Below are 18,763 nucleotides of genomic sequence, written 5' to 3'. Positions count from 1 at the left end.
AACCCTCCAGGCTCAGACACAACTGGGGATACCTCGGGTCCGCTTGCCAACTCCTCTCTCAACCTCTCAAACATGCCCCCACTGCAACTCTGAGCCCTCTGCTGCCCACAGCTAACCCTCCTCTCTACACCTGATTCAGTGGGAAAAGGGCCAAAGGTCTCTTCCTCAATCGAGGGGAAGTTAGCAAAAGGCAGCATGTACCACACCTCCAGCACATCATCCATCGAATCCGTATTCTTCCTCATTTCTGTGATTGGTAGCTGCTGTTTGATCTCCAAACGGAAGCACATGGCCTGCACTGCTCCTGCAGCCTCTTCAGCCTCCTGCAATGAAGACATCAGCTTCTTCTCTGGCTCCTCCAACTCCCACCACAGTCTCAACAGTTCTGACTCACGCTTCCCAACCATCTCAATCTGAGATGCAGTTACTCCACCAGCTTCTTCCACTCTGACCTGAAAAGCAGCAGTTAAAGATTGGTCAGCCTCCAGTTCAGTATTCACTGCACTTATCTTCAGCTTTTTCTTCCTCATGACTTCTTCCAGGTCAACGTTCAGGTTTTCAACTTCATCTAGACTGTCGATGGTCCTCTTCAGGTTCCCCCTTCCAAGATCTGTCCGCAATTGCTTTACCTCTGCAAATTCCCCTCTCTGGGCTCTCAGTTTGCTTTCTTCGTCTTCCCCAACTTGCAAGTCTTCCAACTGGTTCCCGATCACTCTCTCCAGTCTCTCCGTCCCCGCAGCATGCATAATTTAAAGAGGGTAGCCCCTGGCTAACCTCAGGCTCACTCAGCTCACTTCCGTCTAGGGGGAGTAGCCTTTGGCCCCGCCAAACTGGATAATCAGCTTGTGTGGATGCTGTGTGATGTCCCCACCACGCCAAATAACAGACAGTACACCATATGCAATTAAATGATTACACTTTATAGAGATCACTAAAACTAAGTGATTAATAATGATACAGTGTATATGAAGGAAAAGAAAATAAAGGCGCTAAAACTTATCAAAGTCCAAACCACTTTGTGCACAACTGTTGGAGCTCAATTAACGAAGTCATCTGGCCACCATTCGATCCCCTCAGACCTTCTCGACTCACTGCTCAGGACCACCTGAAGTGACCAACCAAGCACCCCCTGCACATCTGTCTTCGTCTCCTCTCCTCGCCGAACCTCCTGTCCTCGGACCCCTGCTCGGGGTCCGTTCTGTCGCCCAGCTTACAGCATCGCATCCTCTTTCTCTCTCACCCCCTCGTGCTGACTCCCCAAAAGCCTGCCAACAATAGCTTACAGACTCAGAAGAGAGAATAACATTAATCCCCATTGGTTAACAAATGAATACAATTCTTGTTATCAGTAATTTTAACCCAAACAAAACTGCGAGAAAAGCACTTTTCATAACAAAGAAACATTCCTACTTGTAACAAAACAAAGAGCAAACAGGAGGAAATCTGCAGATGCTGAAAATTCAAACAACACACACAAAATGCTGGTGGAACACAGCAGGCCAGGCAGCATCTATAAGGAGAAGCACTGTCGACGTTTTGAGCCGAGACCCTTCGTCAGGACTAACTAGAGCCATTTTGAAAAAGAGGCCATTTTGATTAACATACGCAGCAACAAAAAACCCCCACAAAAGAAAAAATTCCCTTACAGTTTCAATTACCATCTGAGTCAGAAAACAACATTCCAAATGCCCCTTCTTCAAAATGCACTGAGTTTAGCATTAGTCTTTGGCTTTGAAGTTGTTCACATCATATGTGGAAGCTTTTGAGGGAGTGCAGATGGGATTTACCAGCATGCTGCCTTGATTAGAGAGCATATCATGAAGATAGGTTAAGTGAGCTAGGTCTTTTCTTTTTCGAGTAAAGGAAGATGAGATATGACTTGATAGAGGTGTACAAGATGATGAGAGGTTTTGATTGAGTGAGTAATCAGAGACATTTTCCCAAGATGGAAATGACTAATACCAAAAGACCATAAAACAAAGGCGCAGAATTAGGCCACTCGGCCTATCGAGTCTACTCTGCCACTCTATCATTGCTGATTTATTATCCCTCTCAACCCCATTCTTCTTCCTTCTTTCTGTAACCTTTGACACCCTGACTAACCAAGAACCTGTAAACCTCTGCTTTAAATTTACTCAACAACTTGGCCTCCACAGCCATCTGTGGCAATGAATTCCACAGAATCACTTCTGTCTAAAGAAATTCCTCCTCATCTCTGTTCTAATTAGACATCCCTCTATTCTGAAGTTGTGCCCTCTGATCCTAGACTCCCCCATATCCACACTATCTAGGCCTTTCAATATTCGATAGACTTCAATCCCCACATTCTTCTAAACTCCAGTAAGTACAGATCCAGAGATATCAACTGCTGCTCATTTGTTAACCCTTTCATTTCCAGAACTGTTTTCGTGAGCCTCCTCTGGACCCTCTCCATTGTCAGCATATCATTTCTTAGATAAGGGGCCCAAAACCACTCACAGCACTCCAAGTATGGTCTGACCAATGCTTATAAAGCCTCAGCGTCACATCTTTGCTCCTATATTCTAATTCTCTCTAAATTAATGCTAACATTGCATTTGCCTTCCTTATCACCACCTCAACCTGTAGGTTAACTTTTAGGGAATCCTGCACAAGGACCATGACCATACACTTCCCAACACTGTATTCCAACTGCTATTTGTTTGCCCATTCTGCCAATCTGTCCAAGTCCTTCTGCAGACTCCCTGCTTCCTCAATGTTACCTGCCCCAGGAGAAGAAGTGGACCCAATGCCGACCCTTGCAGAGCACCACTAATTACCAGCAGGGAACCAGAATAGTACTCTGTGATTCTGACCTGGCCTCCTGGAAGTCAACCAAACTTCTATGGGTATCATCTTGTTAAGCAGTCTCACGTGCAGCACCTTGTCAAAGGTCTTCTGAAAGTCCAAGTAATCAGCATCCGCTGGCTATCATGCCCATTATTTTCTCAAAAAATTCCAACGGATGTTTCAGGCAAGATTTCCTCTTAAGGAAACAATACTGACTTTGGCCTACTTTGTCATGCACCTATTACAAGTACTCCGAAACCTTTTCCTTAATAATGGACTCCAACATATTACCAACCACTGAAGTCAGGTTAACTGACCTTTAATTTCTTTTCTTGTGCCTCCCTCCTTTCTTGAAGAGTGGAGTGACATTTGCAATTATCCAGTCCTCCAGAACCATTCCAGTTCAGCTACCTTCTTGTAGAACCCTGAGGAGTAGTCCATCTGGACCATGACTTATCTACCTTCATATCTTCTTAACCGTTCAACCATGAGACTCCTGAACCAGATGGTGCAACTTCACTTGCTCCATTACTGAACAGTTCCCACAACCTATAGACTCACTTTCAAGGACTCTTCATTTCATGCTCTTGATATTCATTTATTTATTTTCTTTTGTATAGTTTGTTGTCTTTGGCACTTTGGTTATTTGTCCTTCATGATGGATGTGATCTTTCATTGATTCCATTGTGTTCCGTGGATTTATTATTTATACCTGCAGGAAAATGAATCTCAGGGTTGTATATGAAGACATATGTACTTAATGATAGATTTACTTTGAACTTTGAAATTTGATCTTAGTAATAGGAACGACATCACTTTTGCCCCTTGACACTCTTGAATTTCTGGCACCTTACGAGTGTCTTCCATTGTAAAGACTGATGCAAAATACTTCATAAGTTCATCACGAGGAAATCTGCAGATGCTGGAAATTCAAACAACACACACAAAATGCTGGTGGAACACAGCAGGCCAGGCAGCATCTATAAGGAGAAGCACTGTCGACGTTTCGGGCCGAGACCCTTCGTCAGGACTAACTGAAAGGAAAGACAGTAAGAGATTTGAAAGTAGTGGGGGGAGGGGGAAATGCAAAATGATGGGTGAAGACTAGAGGGGGTGGGATGATGCTAAGATCTGGAAAGGTGAATGGTGAAAGTGATACAGAGCTGGAGAAGGGAAAGGATCATGGGATGGGAGGCCTCTGGAGAAAGAAAGGGGGAGGGAAGCACCAGAGGGAGATGGAGAACAGGCAAACAACTAAATATGTCAGGGATGGGGTAAGAAGGGGAGGAGGGGCATTAATGGAAGTTAGAGAAGTCAATGGTCATGCCATCAGGTTGGAGGCTACCCAGCCGGTATATAAGGTGTTGTTCCACCAACCTGAATTTGGATTCATTTTGACAGTAGAGGAGGCCATGGATAGACATTTCAGAATGGGAATGGGATGTGGAATTAAAATGTGTGGCCACTGGGAGATCCTGCCTTCTCTGGCGGACTGAGCGTAGGTGTTCAGCGAAATGGTCTCCCAGTCTGCGTCGGGTCTCACCAATATATAAAAGGCCACACCGGGAGCACCAGATGCAGTATACCACACCAGCCGACTCACAGGTGAAGTGTCGCCTCACCTGGAAGGACTGTCTGGGGCCCTGAATGGTGGTGAAGGAGGAAGTGTAAGGGCAGGTGTAGCACTTGTTCCACTTACAAGGATAAGTGCCAGGAGGGAGATCGGTGGGAAGGGATGTGGGGGACGAGTGGACAAGGGAGTCGCATAGGGAGCGATCCCTGCGGAAAGCAGAAAGGGGGGGGAGGGGAAGATGTGCTTGGTAGTGGGATCCGTTGGAGGTGGCGGAAGTTATGGAGAAATATATGTTGGACCTAGAGGCTGGTGGGGTGGTAGGTGAGGACAAGGGGAACTCTATCCCGAGTGGGGTGGCGGGCGGATGGGGTGAGGACAGACGTGCGGGAAATGGGAGAGATGCATTTGAGAGCAGAGTTGATGGTGGAAGAAGGGAAGCCCCTTTGTTTAAAAAAGGAAGACATCTCCTTCATCCTGGAATGAAAAGCCTCATCCTGAGAGCAGTGCGGCGGAGACGGAGGAATTGTGAGAAGGGGATAGCATTTTTGCAAGAGACAGGGTGGGAAGAGGAATAGTCCAGGTAGCTGTGAGAGTCTGTAGGCTTACAGTAGATATCAGTAAATAAGCAGTCTCCAGAGATGGAGACAGAAAGATCAAGAAAGGGGAGTTGGACCAGGTAAATTTGAGGGCAGGGTGAAAGTTGGAGGCAAAGTTAATGAAGTCAACGAGCTCAGCAAACGTGCAGGAGGCAGCGCCAATGCAGTCGTCGATATAGCGAAGGAAAAGAAGGGGTCGGATACCCGTATAGACTTGTAAATGGACTGTTGCACAAAGCCAACAAAAAGGCAGGCATAGCTGGGACCCATACGGGTGCCCAGGGCTTACACCATTGGTTTGTAGGAAGCGGGAGGAGCCAAAGGAGAAATTATTGAGAGTAAGAACTAATTCCGCTAGACGGAGGAGAGTGGTGGTAGAGGGGGATTGGTTAGGTCTGGAATCCAAAATAAGCGAAGAGCTTCAAGATTGTCCAGGTGGGGGATGGAGGTATATAGGAACTGGACGTCCATGGTGAAAATAAGGCAGTGGGGACCAGGGAACTTAAATGGTAAGGGGGCATTCATTGTGGTCACCACACTCAACTTGCACTAATTTGGGCAAAAGTTGAAAGCTGGACCTGGTTTCTGTGTCAGAACATTAGTTCATTATAAAGCCTCTGGGTGGCAGTATGTACAAGAATGTGTGAATGAGGTTAAATTGTGCTACTCCTTCATAATAAACTCGTTAAAATTTAATGGTTTGTTTCTGTAGCATAAACAATGATTTATAAATGTTATTTTAAATGTTATTGTGATCCATGGTCTTACTTAAGCAATTATAGAGTCATCAGCATCATTATGTGCCGTGTGCTATGACATGGGTGATCATGATCTTACATCTGTCTTTAATCTGGGAAGTTCTAATAAGCTCTTCAAAGCTGTTGCCTGTCCATCCCTTGATGTAACTCATAAATGCCATGTGCTGTCAACTGCAACTTTTTCTTCCATTAATTTTTTCCATCTCTGCAAGATGTTTGAACTTCTCTTTCCTCAGCAGATGTCCCAGAAATTCTAGCTGCTATTTCCTGATTGATGATATCAGCTCTCTTCTTATTCTGGTTTTTCACAACATTTCCTCATTTGTTATTCAGTCCTTCCATGATATTTTCATCATTCTTCTCGAAAAACACATTTCTGCAGCTTTGAAACTTCCCTCATTATGCTTTGATAGAACATTACAGCGCAGAAATAGGTCCTTTGGCCCATCTAGTCCATGCTGAGCTTCGTCCAATTGATCTGCACCTGGACCATAGCCCTCCATAATCCTCCCATCCACGTACCTATCCAAACTTCTTTTAACTCAAAACCATATCCACCTCTTGCACTGGCAGCTTGTCCACACTCTCATCACCCTCTGAGTGAAGTAGTTTCCCCTTATGTTCCCCTTAAACAATTCACTTTCCACCCTTAACCTATGACCTCTAGTTGTAGTCTCACCAAAACTCAGTGGAGAAAGCCTGCTTACATTTACCCTATCTATACCCTTCATAATGTTGTATACAGTATCAAATCTCCCCTGATTCTCCTACTCTCTAGGGAATAAAGTCCTAACCTATTCAACCTTTCTCTATAACTCAGGTCCTCAAGTCCTGGCAACATCCTTATAAAATTTCTCTGCTAACTTTCAATTCCTGTTCAGCATTTTCTCATTTAGCCCTTATCTCAAGTGCTGGATAAACATTACGGTACTCTGCGCTGACAAATTACTGCCTTTCCATAACTGCTCTCTCAAAGTTACTCTTCATCTCACAGGGTTACCAGTAACAAATTGTTTCTGGGGCATTAAAGTTGAATTTATTAAACTGGCAGTTACTTAACTGCAAAGTAATTGGGTAGGAATTAATAGGATAGCTCTGGGCTTATGCTCTCTGGAGTTTAGAAGAATGACAGGAAATCCCATTGAAACTTATTGAATATTGAAAGGCCTCTACAGAGTGGATCTGGAGAGGATGTTTCCTTTAGCGGGGGAGTCTAGGACCAGAGGACACAGATAGAGTGGATCTGGAGAGGATGTTTCCTTTAGCGGGGGAGTCTAGGACCAGAGGACACAGATAGAGTGGATGTGGAGAGGATGTTTCCTATAGTGGGGGAGTCTAGGACCAGAGGACACAGATAGAGTGGATGTGGAGAGGATGTTTCCTATAGTGGGGGAGTCTAGGACCAGAGGACACAGATAGAGTGGATGTGGAGAGGATGTTTCCTATAGTGGAGGAGTCTAGGATCAGACAGCACAGATAGAGTGGATGTGGAGAGGATGTTTCCTATAGTGGAGGAGTCTAGGATCAGACAGCACAGATAGAGTGGATGTGGAGAGGATGTTTCCTATAGTGGAGGAGTCTAGGATCAGACAGCACAGATAGAGTGGATGTGGAGAGGATGTTTCCTATAGTCAGGGAGTCGAGGACCAGAGGACACAGATAGAGTGGATGTGGAGAGGATGTTTCCTATAGTGGGGGAGTCTAGGACCAGAGGACACAGATAGAGTGGATGTGGAGAGGATGTTTCCTTTAGCGGGGGAGTCTAGGACTAGGGGGCACAGCCTCAAAATAAAGGTACCTAATTCAGAAAAGAGATGAGGAATTTCTTTAGCTAGAGGGCAGTGAATCTGTGGAATTCATTGCCATAGATGGCTGTGGAGCCAGGTCATTGGGTATATTTAAAGCGGAGCTTGATAGTCAGTGCATCAAAGGTTATGGGGAGAAGGCAGGAGAATGGGGCTGAAAGGATAATAAATCAGCCATGATGGACTCAAGCTGATTCTGCTTCGTTGTCTTATGGTTTTATGAGGCAGGCTGATGTACCGATACGTTTAAGATGTCACAATATTGATTCATTATGTAAAGGAAGATGAAGGTATATGCTAATGCATGTGAGTTATGTGAGCAATGGGAGTTGGAAAAGTTAAAGCCATGTTTTCCACAATTGGTGGAATGTAAGAGAGTGTTCCTAAGGGATTTATACAAGGACCCTGATTTTCAGTGTGTACTAGTAATCAAATGCAGAAATTTCTATTGATTCTACATGGATTTTTTTTGTTGTTGTCTGATTTAGTGTATGTAGCTTTGCATTCAAGTTCAAGATCAGTTTTCATTCAACTGTACACATGTATATTGCCAAATGAGACAACATACTCCGGGATGAAAGTTATAAACTTCTGAATATTTATTGTCTTTCAGTGCAATTAATTTCTCTCACACTAATTTGTTTCTAATAATAACTTCTTTAGTTTATTTGATTTTTGGTTGCTGATGTTGGATTTTACTGTTTAATTATTTTCTTTGCAGTTTAACAATTATTTAAATGCTTGTATTTTATGTGGCTCTTATATGCACAAAACAGTTTAATTTGCCTCTAACAACAACACACACAAAATGCTGGTGGAACACAACAGACCAGGCAGCATCTATAGGGAGAAGCACTGTCGACATTTCGGGCTGAGACCTTTCGTCAGGACTAACCGAAAGGAAAGATAGTAAGAGATTTGAAAGTAGTGGGGGGAGAGGGAAATGCAAAATGATAGGAGAAGACCGGAGGGGGTGGGATGAAGCTAAGAGCTGGAAAGGTGATTGGCAAAGTGATACAGAGCTGGAGAAGGGAAAGGATCATGGGACGGGAGGCCTCGGGAGAAAGGGGGGGGGGGGGGAAGCACCAGAGGGAGATGGAGAACAGGCAAACAACTAAATATTGTCAGGGATAGGGTAAGAAGGGGAGGAGGGGCATTAACGGAAGTTAGAGAAGTCAATGTTCTAATTTGCCTCTAGTTGCTATACAAAGCATAATTCTGGAAAGCTCTGGAGGTTTCTTTGTGCTGAACTACTTGGATAAGTGTTTTCTCATTGGCTAACTTGGTACTGCAGTTTTGAATAAACGCTTTCTAATTGGTTAGTTCTTATCTATAGCTTTGTTTGGCATTTTCATTATATCTATGGGTATAAAATAGTTAAACAAAGCAATGCCACCTTGATCTTCTTAGTTTCTTTAATCTTAGTTTTCTCTTCACTAGTGGACCACTATAACCGTCTATTTAACTTTACTCTGTTCTATCAACTTAGTTAAAATGTTCGCAAATCAACAAATTTTGTGCCTCTTTCCTGACTTCTAAAAGGCCCTTGGATTAAAAACATCAGAATTCAACACCATTCACTATGGGAAGTTACTGATACCCTCTTCCCTACACACAGAAGCATCATTCTATGTTTGTTTAATTGTTATGCTAGTTTCCTGTTTCCATTCTGAATCCTCCTGTTTCTCGCTGCAGGAGAATTACATTTGTAGTGGAAATGAATTTCAGCAAGGCATTTGATAAGGTACCCCATGCAAGGCTTATTGAGAAAGTAAGGAGGCATGGTATCCAAGGGGACATTGCTTTGTGGATCCAGAATTGGCTTGCCCACGGAAGGCAAAGAGTGGTTGTAGACGGGTCATATTCTGCATGGAGGTCGGTGACCAGTGGAGTGACACAGGGATCTGTTCTGGGACGCCTTCTCTTCGTGATTTTTATAAATGACCTGAATGACACGAGGGGGAACTTTTTTACTCAGAGAGTGGTAGCTGTGTGGAACGAACTTCCAGTAGAAGTGGTAGAGGCAGGTTCAATTTTGTCATTTAAGGCAAAATTGTATAGGTATATGGACAGTAAAGGAATGGAAGGTTATGGGCTGAGTGCAGGTAGGTGGGATTAGGTGAGAGTAAGCGTTCGGCACGGACTAGAAGGGCCGAGATTGCCTGTTTCCGTGCTGTAATTGTTATATGGTTATATGAGGAAATGGAAGAATGGGTTAGTAAATTTGCTGATTACACAAAGGTTGGGGGTGTTGTGGATAGTGTGGAAGGCTGTCTGAGATTACAGTGGGACATTGATAGGATGCAAAACTGGGCTGAGAAGTGGCAGATGGCGTTCAACCCATTTTGGTAGGTCAAATATGATGGCAGAATATGGTATTAATGGTAAGACTCTTGGCAGTGTGGAGGATCAGAGGGATCTTGGGGTCCGAGTCCATTGGACACTCAAAGCTGCTATGCAGGTTGACTCTGTGGTTAAGAAGGCATACGGTGCATTGGCCTTCATCAACCATGGGATTGAGTTTAGAAGCCGAGAGGTAATGTTTCAGCTATATAGGACGCTGGTCAGACCCTATTTGGAGTATTGTGCTTAGTTCTGGTTGCCTCACTATAGGAAGGACGTGGAAACCATAAAGGTGCAGAGGAGGTTTACAAGGATGTTGCCTGGATTGCGGAGTATGCCTTATGAGAATAGGTTGAGTGAACTCAGCTTTTTTTCGTTGGAGTGACAGAGGATGAGAGGTGGCCTGATAGAGGTGTATAAGATAATGAGAGGCATTGATGGTGTGAATAGTCAGAGGCTTTTTCCCAGGGCTGAAATGGCTAACACAAGGAGGCACAGTTTTAAGGTGCTTAGAAGTAGGTAAAAAGGAGATGTCAGGGGTAAGTTGTTTACGCAGAGAGTGGTGAGTGCATGGAATGGGTTGCTGGCAATGGTGGTGGATGTGGATATGATAGGGTCTTTTAAGAGACTCCTGGATAGGTACATGGAGCTTAGAAATATAGAGGGCTATGGGTAACCCTAGGTAATCTCTAATGTAAGTACATGCTCAGCATGGCATTGTGGGCCGAAGTGCCTGAATTGTGCTGTAGGTTTTCTATGTTTCTAGTTTGACCTTTTATGTTCCAACAGAAGCTGCTAAAGTTAACTGTTATATTCCCTGCAAGTTTACCCTCCTACTCAACCTCATAATCTACCTTATGATCTTGCACTTTATCGTTTTCCTGCACTGCACTCTTTCAGTAGCTTTGCACTTTATTCTGCATTGTTATTGTGTATTGCTTTGATTTGTATGAACAGTGTGCGAGACAAGCTTTTCACTGTATCTTAGTACTGTACATGTTTCAGTAATAAACCAATACCAATACTCTGTTTTTGTTTGTTAATCAAATTGAACTGCTCCGAATCCTCCGGGTGGTAAATTTACACTACTCATCAGAGAATCTGATGCTAACTTCCTTTTGTGAGCCATTGTTCCCTTACTGTTTTTATGCCAGGCTGGAATCCTTCACTTTTGTAATATCTGCTGTTCTTCAAGCATTGCTTATTTACTATCATGTCTTCTAATGAAGGATTCCAGGTCTCTGTTAAACTTTGTGGGTTTGATATGTATACAATACAGTATATGTATACTGTAATTGTTTTACTTGTTTATTTATTATTATTATGTGTATTTTTTCTTCCTTATTAGGTATTACATTGAACTGCTGCTGCTAAGTTAACAAATTTCACTTCACATGCCAGTGATAATAAGCCTGATTCTGATTCTGATTGACTCCTGAAGCAAATGATGTGGATAACTCTCTCTTTCCCTAATGCAGTGGATCTCAATCTGGGGTCCACGGATCCCTACCATTAATCCCTGCCCTAATGTCTCACATTCTGTGCTACCCTTGTAACTCTCTGACATGATGCTGATGCCTTGACATTTATCGCAAATGTAGTTATCTTTGACAAAAGTGCTCCCCAACTCACACAATTTTTAGCAGCAGCGTTGTTGAGTTGACCATATGGTGCCACGGTACTGTAGCGGTTAGCAGCATGCGATTACAGCTCAGGGCGTTGGAGTTTGGAGACCAATCTGATGTCATCTGTAAGGAATCTTTACGTCCTCCCTGTGGAATACATAGGTTTTCTTCAAGTGCTCCAGTTTCATCCCATAATCAAAAGACGTACTGGTTAGTAGGCTAATTGGTCATTGTAAATTATCCAGTGATTAGGCTGGAGTTAAGTTGGGGATTGCTGGGCAGAACAGCTCAAAGGGTCAAAAGGATCTGTTCCGCACAGTATCTCAATAAATAAGCAAATAAATCTGATAACAATAATAATAGAATTGTTATGGTCACTAATACAGGAGAATGGACCATCTACTCCTGAAACTTCAGAGTTTGGTTTGAATGTGTCTACCATTAAAGTTGGAGATGGACTTCATCCCCGTCGGGTAAGTTTGGCATTGGTCATTTATAGACACATGAATGTCTGGTGAAAAATTCCGAACAACGGTAATTGGGCATGTCCTCTTGATTTTTAATATCTCCCTTTAAAAAAAATTGTTTTCAGGGTCAGATCATTGACTTACGTGGCATGATTCAAGATGCCATTAAAGATTCATCCAATGAAATAGCAGTAAACAGTCTGAATTACAACCAGGACCCATCGGTGAGTCATAGAATGGATTGGGTAACAGTAATGAACTTGATATTCAGAGGAACCTTTCATCTGAGGGAATGTCTGAGGAAAGATCTTTGAAATTTACGCACTTTTTGAATTGATCAAATAATAATTAATCATCATGTGCCATGGCACTAATGAATATCAACTCTTAAATACTTAGAGTATAGAACATGGAATAGTACAGCACAGTACAGGCCCTTCGGTCCGCAATGTTGAGCTGACCCTTTCACCTGCCCACATAGCCCTCCATTTCTCTTTCATTCATGTGCCTGGTTCTTAAATGCCCATCACGTATCTGACTCTGACAGAGCTTTCCATGTACCCATCACTCTTTTTAAAAAAAGTTACCTCTGACATCCTCTCTATGCTTTTCTACATCACTTTAAAATTATGCTCTTCATATTAGCCATTTTTACCCTGGGAAACTGTGTCTGGCTATCCATTCTATCTACTGTATGCCTCTTATCACCTTGTATACTTCTATCGTTACCTTTCATCTTCCTTCACTCCAAAGAGAAAAGCCCTAGCTCGCTCTATCTATCTTTATAAGACCTGCTCCATAAATTCAGGCAGCATCCTGGTAAATCTCCTCTGCACTCTCTCTACAGCTTCCACATCCTTCCTATAATGAGGTGACCAGAACTCAACACAATACTCCAAATGTGCTCATTATTTAAAAATATTTCCATAAATACAAGTGCAAGTAGGCATTTGAATGCTCTTCTATCTGAATTGATGCTTGACTTTTATACATGTTATCTTCTTGAAGTGATCCAAAACATCTCATGCGTTTTTTCCTGAACCTTTATCTTATGTTGTAGGAGAGATTAATAAAGCCTTTGGGTGCCTTCATTGGAGCATCTGGTGAAATGAGAGATCTTGCTGTTGTTGTTAGCAGGGTAAGCCATGGAAATACATATTTCAAACTGCAAACACAAAGTGCACTGCAGATGCTGTGGTCAAATCAAGACGTACAACAGGGCTGGATGAACTCAGCAGGTCGGGCAGCGTCCGTTGAAAGAAGCAGTCAACTTTTCGGGTCGAAACCCTTCGTCAGGACTAAAGAAGGAGGGGGCAGGGGCCCTATAAAGAAGGTGGGGAGAGGGTGGAAAACCAATGAGAGGAAAGATCAAGGGGTGGGGGAGGGGAAGCAGGGAAGGGATAGGCAGGAGAGGTGAAGAAAGAATTTAAGGGGAAAGCACTATGGGTACGAGAAGAAGGCAGAATCATGAGAGGTGATAGGCAGCTAGAAGAGGAGACAGAGTAGAGGTGGGATGGCGAAGGGAGAGGGAGGGAATTACTGGAAGTTGGAGAATTCAATGTTCATACCAAGGGACTGGAGACTACCCAGACGGTCTATGAGATGTTGTTCCTCCAACTGAAGTTTGGCCTCATCATGGCAGTAGAGGATCAGGGGGTAAAGGGATCAGGGGGTATGGAGAGAAAGCAGGTACAGGGTTCTGAGTTGGATGATCAGCCATGATCATACTGAATAGCGGTGCAGGCTCGAAGGACCGAATGGCCTACTCCTGCACCTATTTTCTATGTTTCTATGTATGGGCATATCCGAATGGGAGTGAGAGGGAGAGTTGAAGTGAGTGGCAACCGGGAGATCCTGTCTGTTGTGGTGGACGGAGCGTAGGTGCTCGACAAAGCCATCCCCCAATCTGCGTCTGGTCTCGCCGATGTAGTGGAGGCCGCACCGGGAGCACCAGATGCAATAGATGACCCCAACAGACTCTCAAGTGAAGTGTTGCCTCACCTGGAAGGACTGTTTGGGGCCCTGAATGGTGGTAAGAGATGAGGTGTGGGGTCAGGTGTAGCACTTACGCTTGCAGGGATAGGTGCCAGGTGGGAGATCTGTGGGGAGGGACGTGTGGACCAGGCAGTCGTGGAGGGAACAATCCCTGCGAAAAGAAGAGAGGGGTAGAGAGGGAAAGATGTCCTTAGTGGTGGGGTCCTGTTGAAGGTGGCGGAAGTTGCGGAGGATAATATGTTGGATCCGGAGGCTGGTGGGGTGATAGGTGATAGTGATAGTGATCCTCACCTATTTTTTTTTTTACGTCTTTATTTCAAACTGTGCATGGTGTAGTTTTGAATAACTAGGATGTGTAATAGAATGTACTGCAAGTCAATCTGTTTTTGGAGAGGCACTTTAATTATGTTATAGATGGGTAAGCATAATGTGTAAGGATTAAACGTACCCTGGTGGGAGTGTAAAAGTCGAACCTGCAAAGTTAAACTGAATCAGATCATGATACAAACCCATAAAACCATAAGACACAGGAGCAGAATTAGGCCATTTGGCTCATCGAGTCTGCTCCAACATCCCATCATGGCTGAATTATTATCCCTCTCAACCCCATTCTCTTGCCTTCTCCCCATAACCTTTGATGCTTTTACTAATCGAGCACCCCTCAAACTTCAAGTTTTAAGTATATCCTCTTGGCCTCCAGCTGACTGTGGCAATGAATTCCACAGATTCACCACCATCTGGCTAAAGAAATTGCTTCCCCTGTCTGTTTTAAATGGCTGCCCCTCTATTCTGAGGTTATGCCCTCTGGCCCTAGACTTCCCCACTATAGGAAATGTCCACCACATCCACTCTATCTGTGTCCTCTGGCCCTAGACTTCCCCACTATAGGAAACGTCCACTCCACATCCACTCTATCTGTGTCCTCTGGTCCTAGACTTCCCCACTATAGGAAACGTCCACTCCACATCCACTCTATCTGTGTCCTCTGGCCCTAGACTTCCCCACTATAGGAAACGTCCACTCCACATCCACTCTATCTGTGTCCTCTGGTCCTAGACTTCCTCACTATAGGAAACGTCCTCCCCACATCCACTCTATCTGTGTCCTCTGGTCCTAGACTCCCCCACTATAGGAAATGTCCTCTCCACATCCACTCTATCTGTGTCCTCTGGTCCTAGAATCCCCCACTATAGGAAATGTCCTCTCCACATCCACTCTATCTGTGTCCTCTGGTCCTAGACTCCCCCACTATAGGAAACGTCCTCTCCACATCCACTCTATCTGTGCCCTCTGGTCCTAGAATCCCCCACTATAGGAAATGTCCTCTCCACATCCACTCTATCTGTGTCCTCTGGTCCTAGACTCCCCCACTATAGGAAACATCCTCTCCACATCCTCTCTATCTGTGTCCTCTGGTCCTAGACTTCCCCACTATAGGAAACGTCCTCTCCACATCCACTCTATCTGTGTCCTCTGGTCCTAGAATCCCCCACTATAGGAAACATCCTCTCCACATCCACTCTATCTGTGTCCTCTGGTCCTAGACTTCCCCACTATAGGAAATATCCTCTCCACATCCACTCTATCTGTGCTGTCTGGTCCTAGACTGCCCCACTATAGGAAACATCCTCTCCACATTAACTCTAACTGTGCTGTCTGGTCCTAGACTGCCCCACTATAGGAAACTTCCTCTCCACACCCACTCTATCTGTGCCCTCTGGTCGTAGACTCCCCCACTATAGGAAACATCCTCTCCACATCCACTCTATCTGTGCCCTCTGGTCCTAGACTCCCCCACTATAGGAAACATCCTCTCCACATCCACTCTATTTGTGTCCTCTGGTGCTAGACTCCCCCACTATAGAAAACATCCTCTCCACATCCACTCTATCTGTGTCCTCTGGTCGTAGACTCCCCCACCATAGGAAATATCCTCTCCACATCCACTCTATCTGTGCTGTCTGATCCTAGACTCCCCCACTATAGGAAACATCCTCTTCACATCCACTCTATCTGTGCCCTCTGGTCCTAGACTCCCCCACTATAGGAAACATCCTCTCCACATCCACTCTATCTGTGCCCTCTGGTCCTAGACTCCCCCACTATAGGAAACATCCTCTCCACATCCACTCTATCTAGGCCTTTCAATATTCAATAGATTTTACTGAGATTCTCCTCTCGTTCTTCTAATGGACACAAAAGGTGCATCTGATGACAACACTCTTTTAGATGTTACCAGGGTTTTCTGTGGCTGTGTTAAAACTTTACACTGGAAGTGTTTTATAGATAGGTCCTTATTGTCCTTACTATGATAAATTTTAGACATGATTTTCAATTTCAAGAAGAGTTTTGTAAGAACTGGATTTTTTTTATTTACTTAAGGATATTTATCTTCATAATCCAAATGTGAGATGGGATGACATAATTGGGTTGGAGCCAGCCAAGCGACTCGTTAAAGAGGCTGTTGTGTACCCTATTAAGGCAAGTTATTTTAAACTTAAAGTTTGACCTCTGTTTGTCTTATTCAAATGATGCTTACTCCCAAACTTCTTATCACCCAGTATCCTCAGCTCTTCACTGGGATTCTGTCCCCATGGAAAGGACTGTTACTTTATGGACCACCAGGTAAGGGATTTTATGCCCTGTCATTGAGAAACAAGCTGTTTATTAGTCTGTTTCCAGTCTCCTTGTATTTGCAACCAACTTCACTTTAGAATCAATCGATTATGTGTATAATCGATCAATTTATGTAAATAAGCTATCTTATGTATTTATGTTTATTGTGTTTTTTAATTATTATTGTTGTTTAAAATTTTTTGTGGGGTTTTTGGTGCTGCATCGGATCCAGAGTAACAATTATTTTGTTCTCCTTTACACTTGTGTACTGGAAATAGCATTAAACAATCTTGTATCCTGAATCTTGAAGTGGCTGATGAAGCCAGTGTCTGATCTGGAAGAATTGTGATGGGGGTACTTGATGTAGTTCCTCCATCCATCTTGTTAAATGCTGCTTTAGTGGAGTTCAGATTAGAAGAGTGCAAGTTTTGGATGGTTGGGATTATCATACGAACGGTGTGGCTTGCCCTTTGTGGCTGGCTAATGGTATAATACCATAAGGGCAGCACAGTAGTGTACCAGCTGACACAACACTATAACAGCTCAGTGCTTTGCAGTTCAGAGTTCAATTCCAGCAACCTCTGTGAAGTTTGTATGTTCCTTCCTGTGGGTGCATGGGTTTTCTCTGGGTGCTCCCGTTTCCTCTCACATTCCGAAGATGTACCGGTTAGTCAGTTAATTGGTCATTGTAAATTGTCCTGTGATTAGACTAAGGTTAAGTAGGTGGGTTGCTGGTCAGCGTGGCTCATTGGGCCGAAAGGGCCTGTTCGGCACTGTATTTCTAAATAAAAATATATAAATCAATAAGACAATAAGACATGGGAGCAGAATTATACAGTCGGCCCTTCTGTGCTGTGCTGATTTTCTTCATTTCCCATCAATCAAAAGAACACAGCTACGTACACTGGATAAATTCCTCCATCAATGACTATTAGGAACTACTGTGTTTTAGTACAGTAGCAGTATTGTTCATGCTCTAATTTGTTCTGTATTTCATTTAAATGCATAATTTGCTGGTGGGGGGGGAATCATTGCTTTGTTGCTGCTTACATGTGGGAGGAGGGAGCTGGGGATCTTTGGGGTTCTAACATTTAACTGTCATTCATTCTTTGGGGGCACCCCTCTGTTTTTGTGGACTGTTGCGAAGAAAAAGAATTTCAGGATGTATATTGTATATATTTCTGTGACATTAAATGTACCTTTGAAACCTTGGATTCAGTTAAATGTTAGTTTGTCTTTCATAAACATTTCTAATTATTTTTATGGAACTTTGGCTAATTGGGCCAAAATGTATTTGTCCCTGTGTGTCCCAATTAACTGGAATTCACTGTCCATTCCCAGTTTACCAGACCTCTGTTAATCTTCAGAATCTATGATTTTATGTTTTTGATTCCTTCATCGTCGTTGAAGTATGGAGGGGTGAGTTTGGCAGGCTTCCAGTTGTGTCTGTGTGCCTGGGGGGTAAGTGTTGACAGGCCATTTATCCACAGTGGGTGATGCCATTGTGTGCACTCAACTGTCATCTACAAATACATACTGTCACCAGTGAATGGAAATGCTGACTGTTACTGTTTCCCACATGTCATTCTGGAGTGCTGAGAGTAGTGAGAACACCTTTAGCTGTACTGAAACTGTCTTTAACTAATTCAGCACCAAAAAGGAATGGAGTTTATGTGTTCTGTTTCATGTGGAATTGAGCTACATTTCACCTGTTCAAGTTCAAAGTTGCTTAATATCATTTCCAGTAGGCAAGTGTTCAAGAGAAAGAAATAATTGGATCTGATGTAGCACAAAAACACAATAAGATAAAGAGCACAATAAGAAAAAACATAATAAATGTAAATAAGATAGCTTATATACATACGTAGATTGATTGCATGTCCACAAAGTGATGCTAGGCACAGGGGAGTCTGTATTTCAGGTGACTCTGACAGGAAATGATAAAGTAGTGGTGGTTGGGAGAGTAGAGGAGTGAGTCAGTGGGTGGAGGTGTTGATCAGCCTCACTGCTTGAGGAAAGTAAATGTTTTTAAGTCTGGTGGTCTTGCTGTGGATGTTAAGTAGTCTCTTCTCCAATGGAAGTGGGACATACAGTCCATGAGCAGCATGGGTGGGATCTTTCCTAATGTTACTGACTCTTTTCCAGCACCTTTCTGTATATATGTCATTGATAGTGGG

General features: G+C 43.5%; 1 protein-coding gene across 7 annotated transcripts in view; it reads left to right on the top strand.

Annotated features, from left to right (window-relative positions):
• katnal2 (katanin p60 subunit A-like 2) overlaps positions 1–18,763 on the top strand; it is a 138,892-nt gene that overhangs the window by 45,872 nt on the left and 74,257 nt on the right. For all 7 annotated transcript variants that reach the window (XR_009515744.1, XR_009515742.1, XR_009515743.1 and 4 more), the window contains 5 exons: positions 11,895–11,981; positions 12,101–12,199; positions 13,036–13,113; positions 16,353–16,451; positions 16,532–16,595. Coding sequence is in view for 4 of the 7 variants with exons in the window: in XM_059989777.1 (XP_059845760.1) it covers positions 11,895–11,981; positions 12,101–12,199; positions 13,036–13,113; positions 16,353–16,451; positions 16,532–16,595 (427 nt within the window). In the remaining 3 variants the exon portion in view is untranslated. The remainder of the gene's footprint in view (positions 1–11,894; positions 11,982–12,100; positions 12,200–13,035; positions 13,114–16,352; positions 16,452–16,531; positions 16,596–18,763) is intronic.

This window comes from Hypanus sabinus, chromosome 14 (assembly GCF_030144855.1).
Source record: "Hypanus sabinus isolate sHypSab1 chromosome 14, sHypSab1.hap1, whole genome shotgun sequence".
NCBI lineage: Eukaryota > Metazoa > Chordata > Chondrichthyes > Myliobatiformes > Dasyatidae > Hypanus > Hypanus sabinus.
Note: the sequence above shows the minus strand (reverse complement) of the source record. Positions and strands in the feature narration are given on the sequence as shown.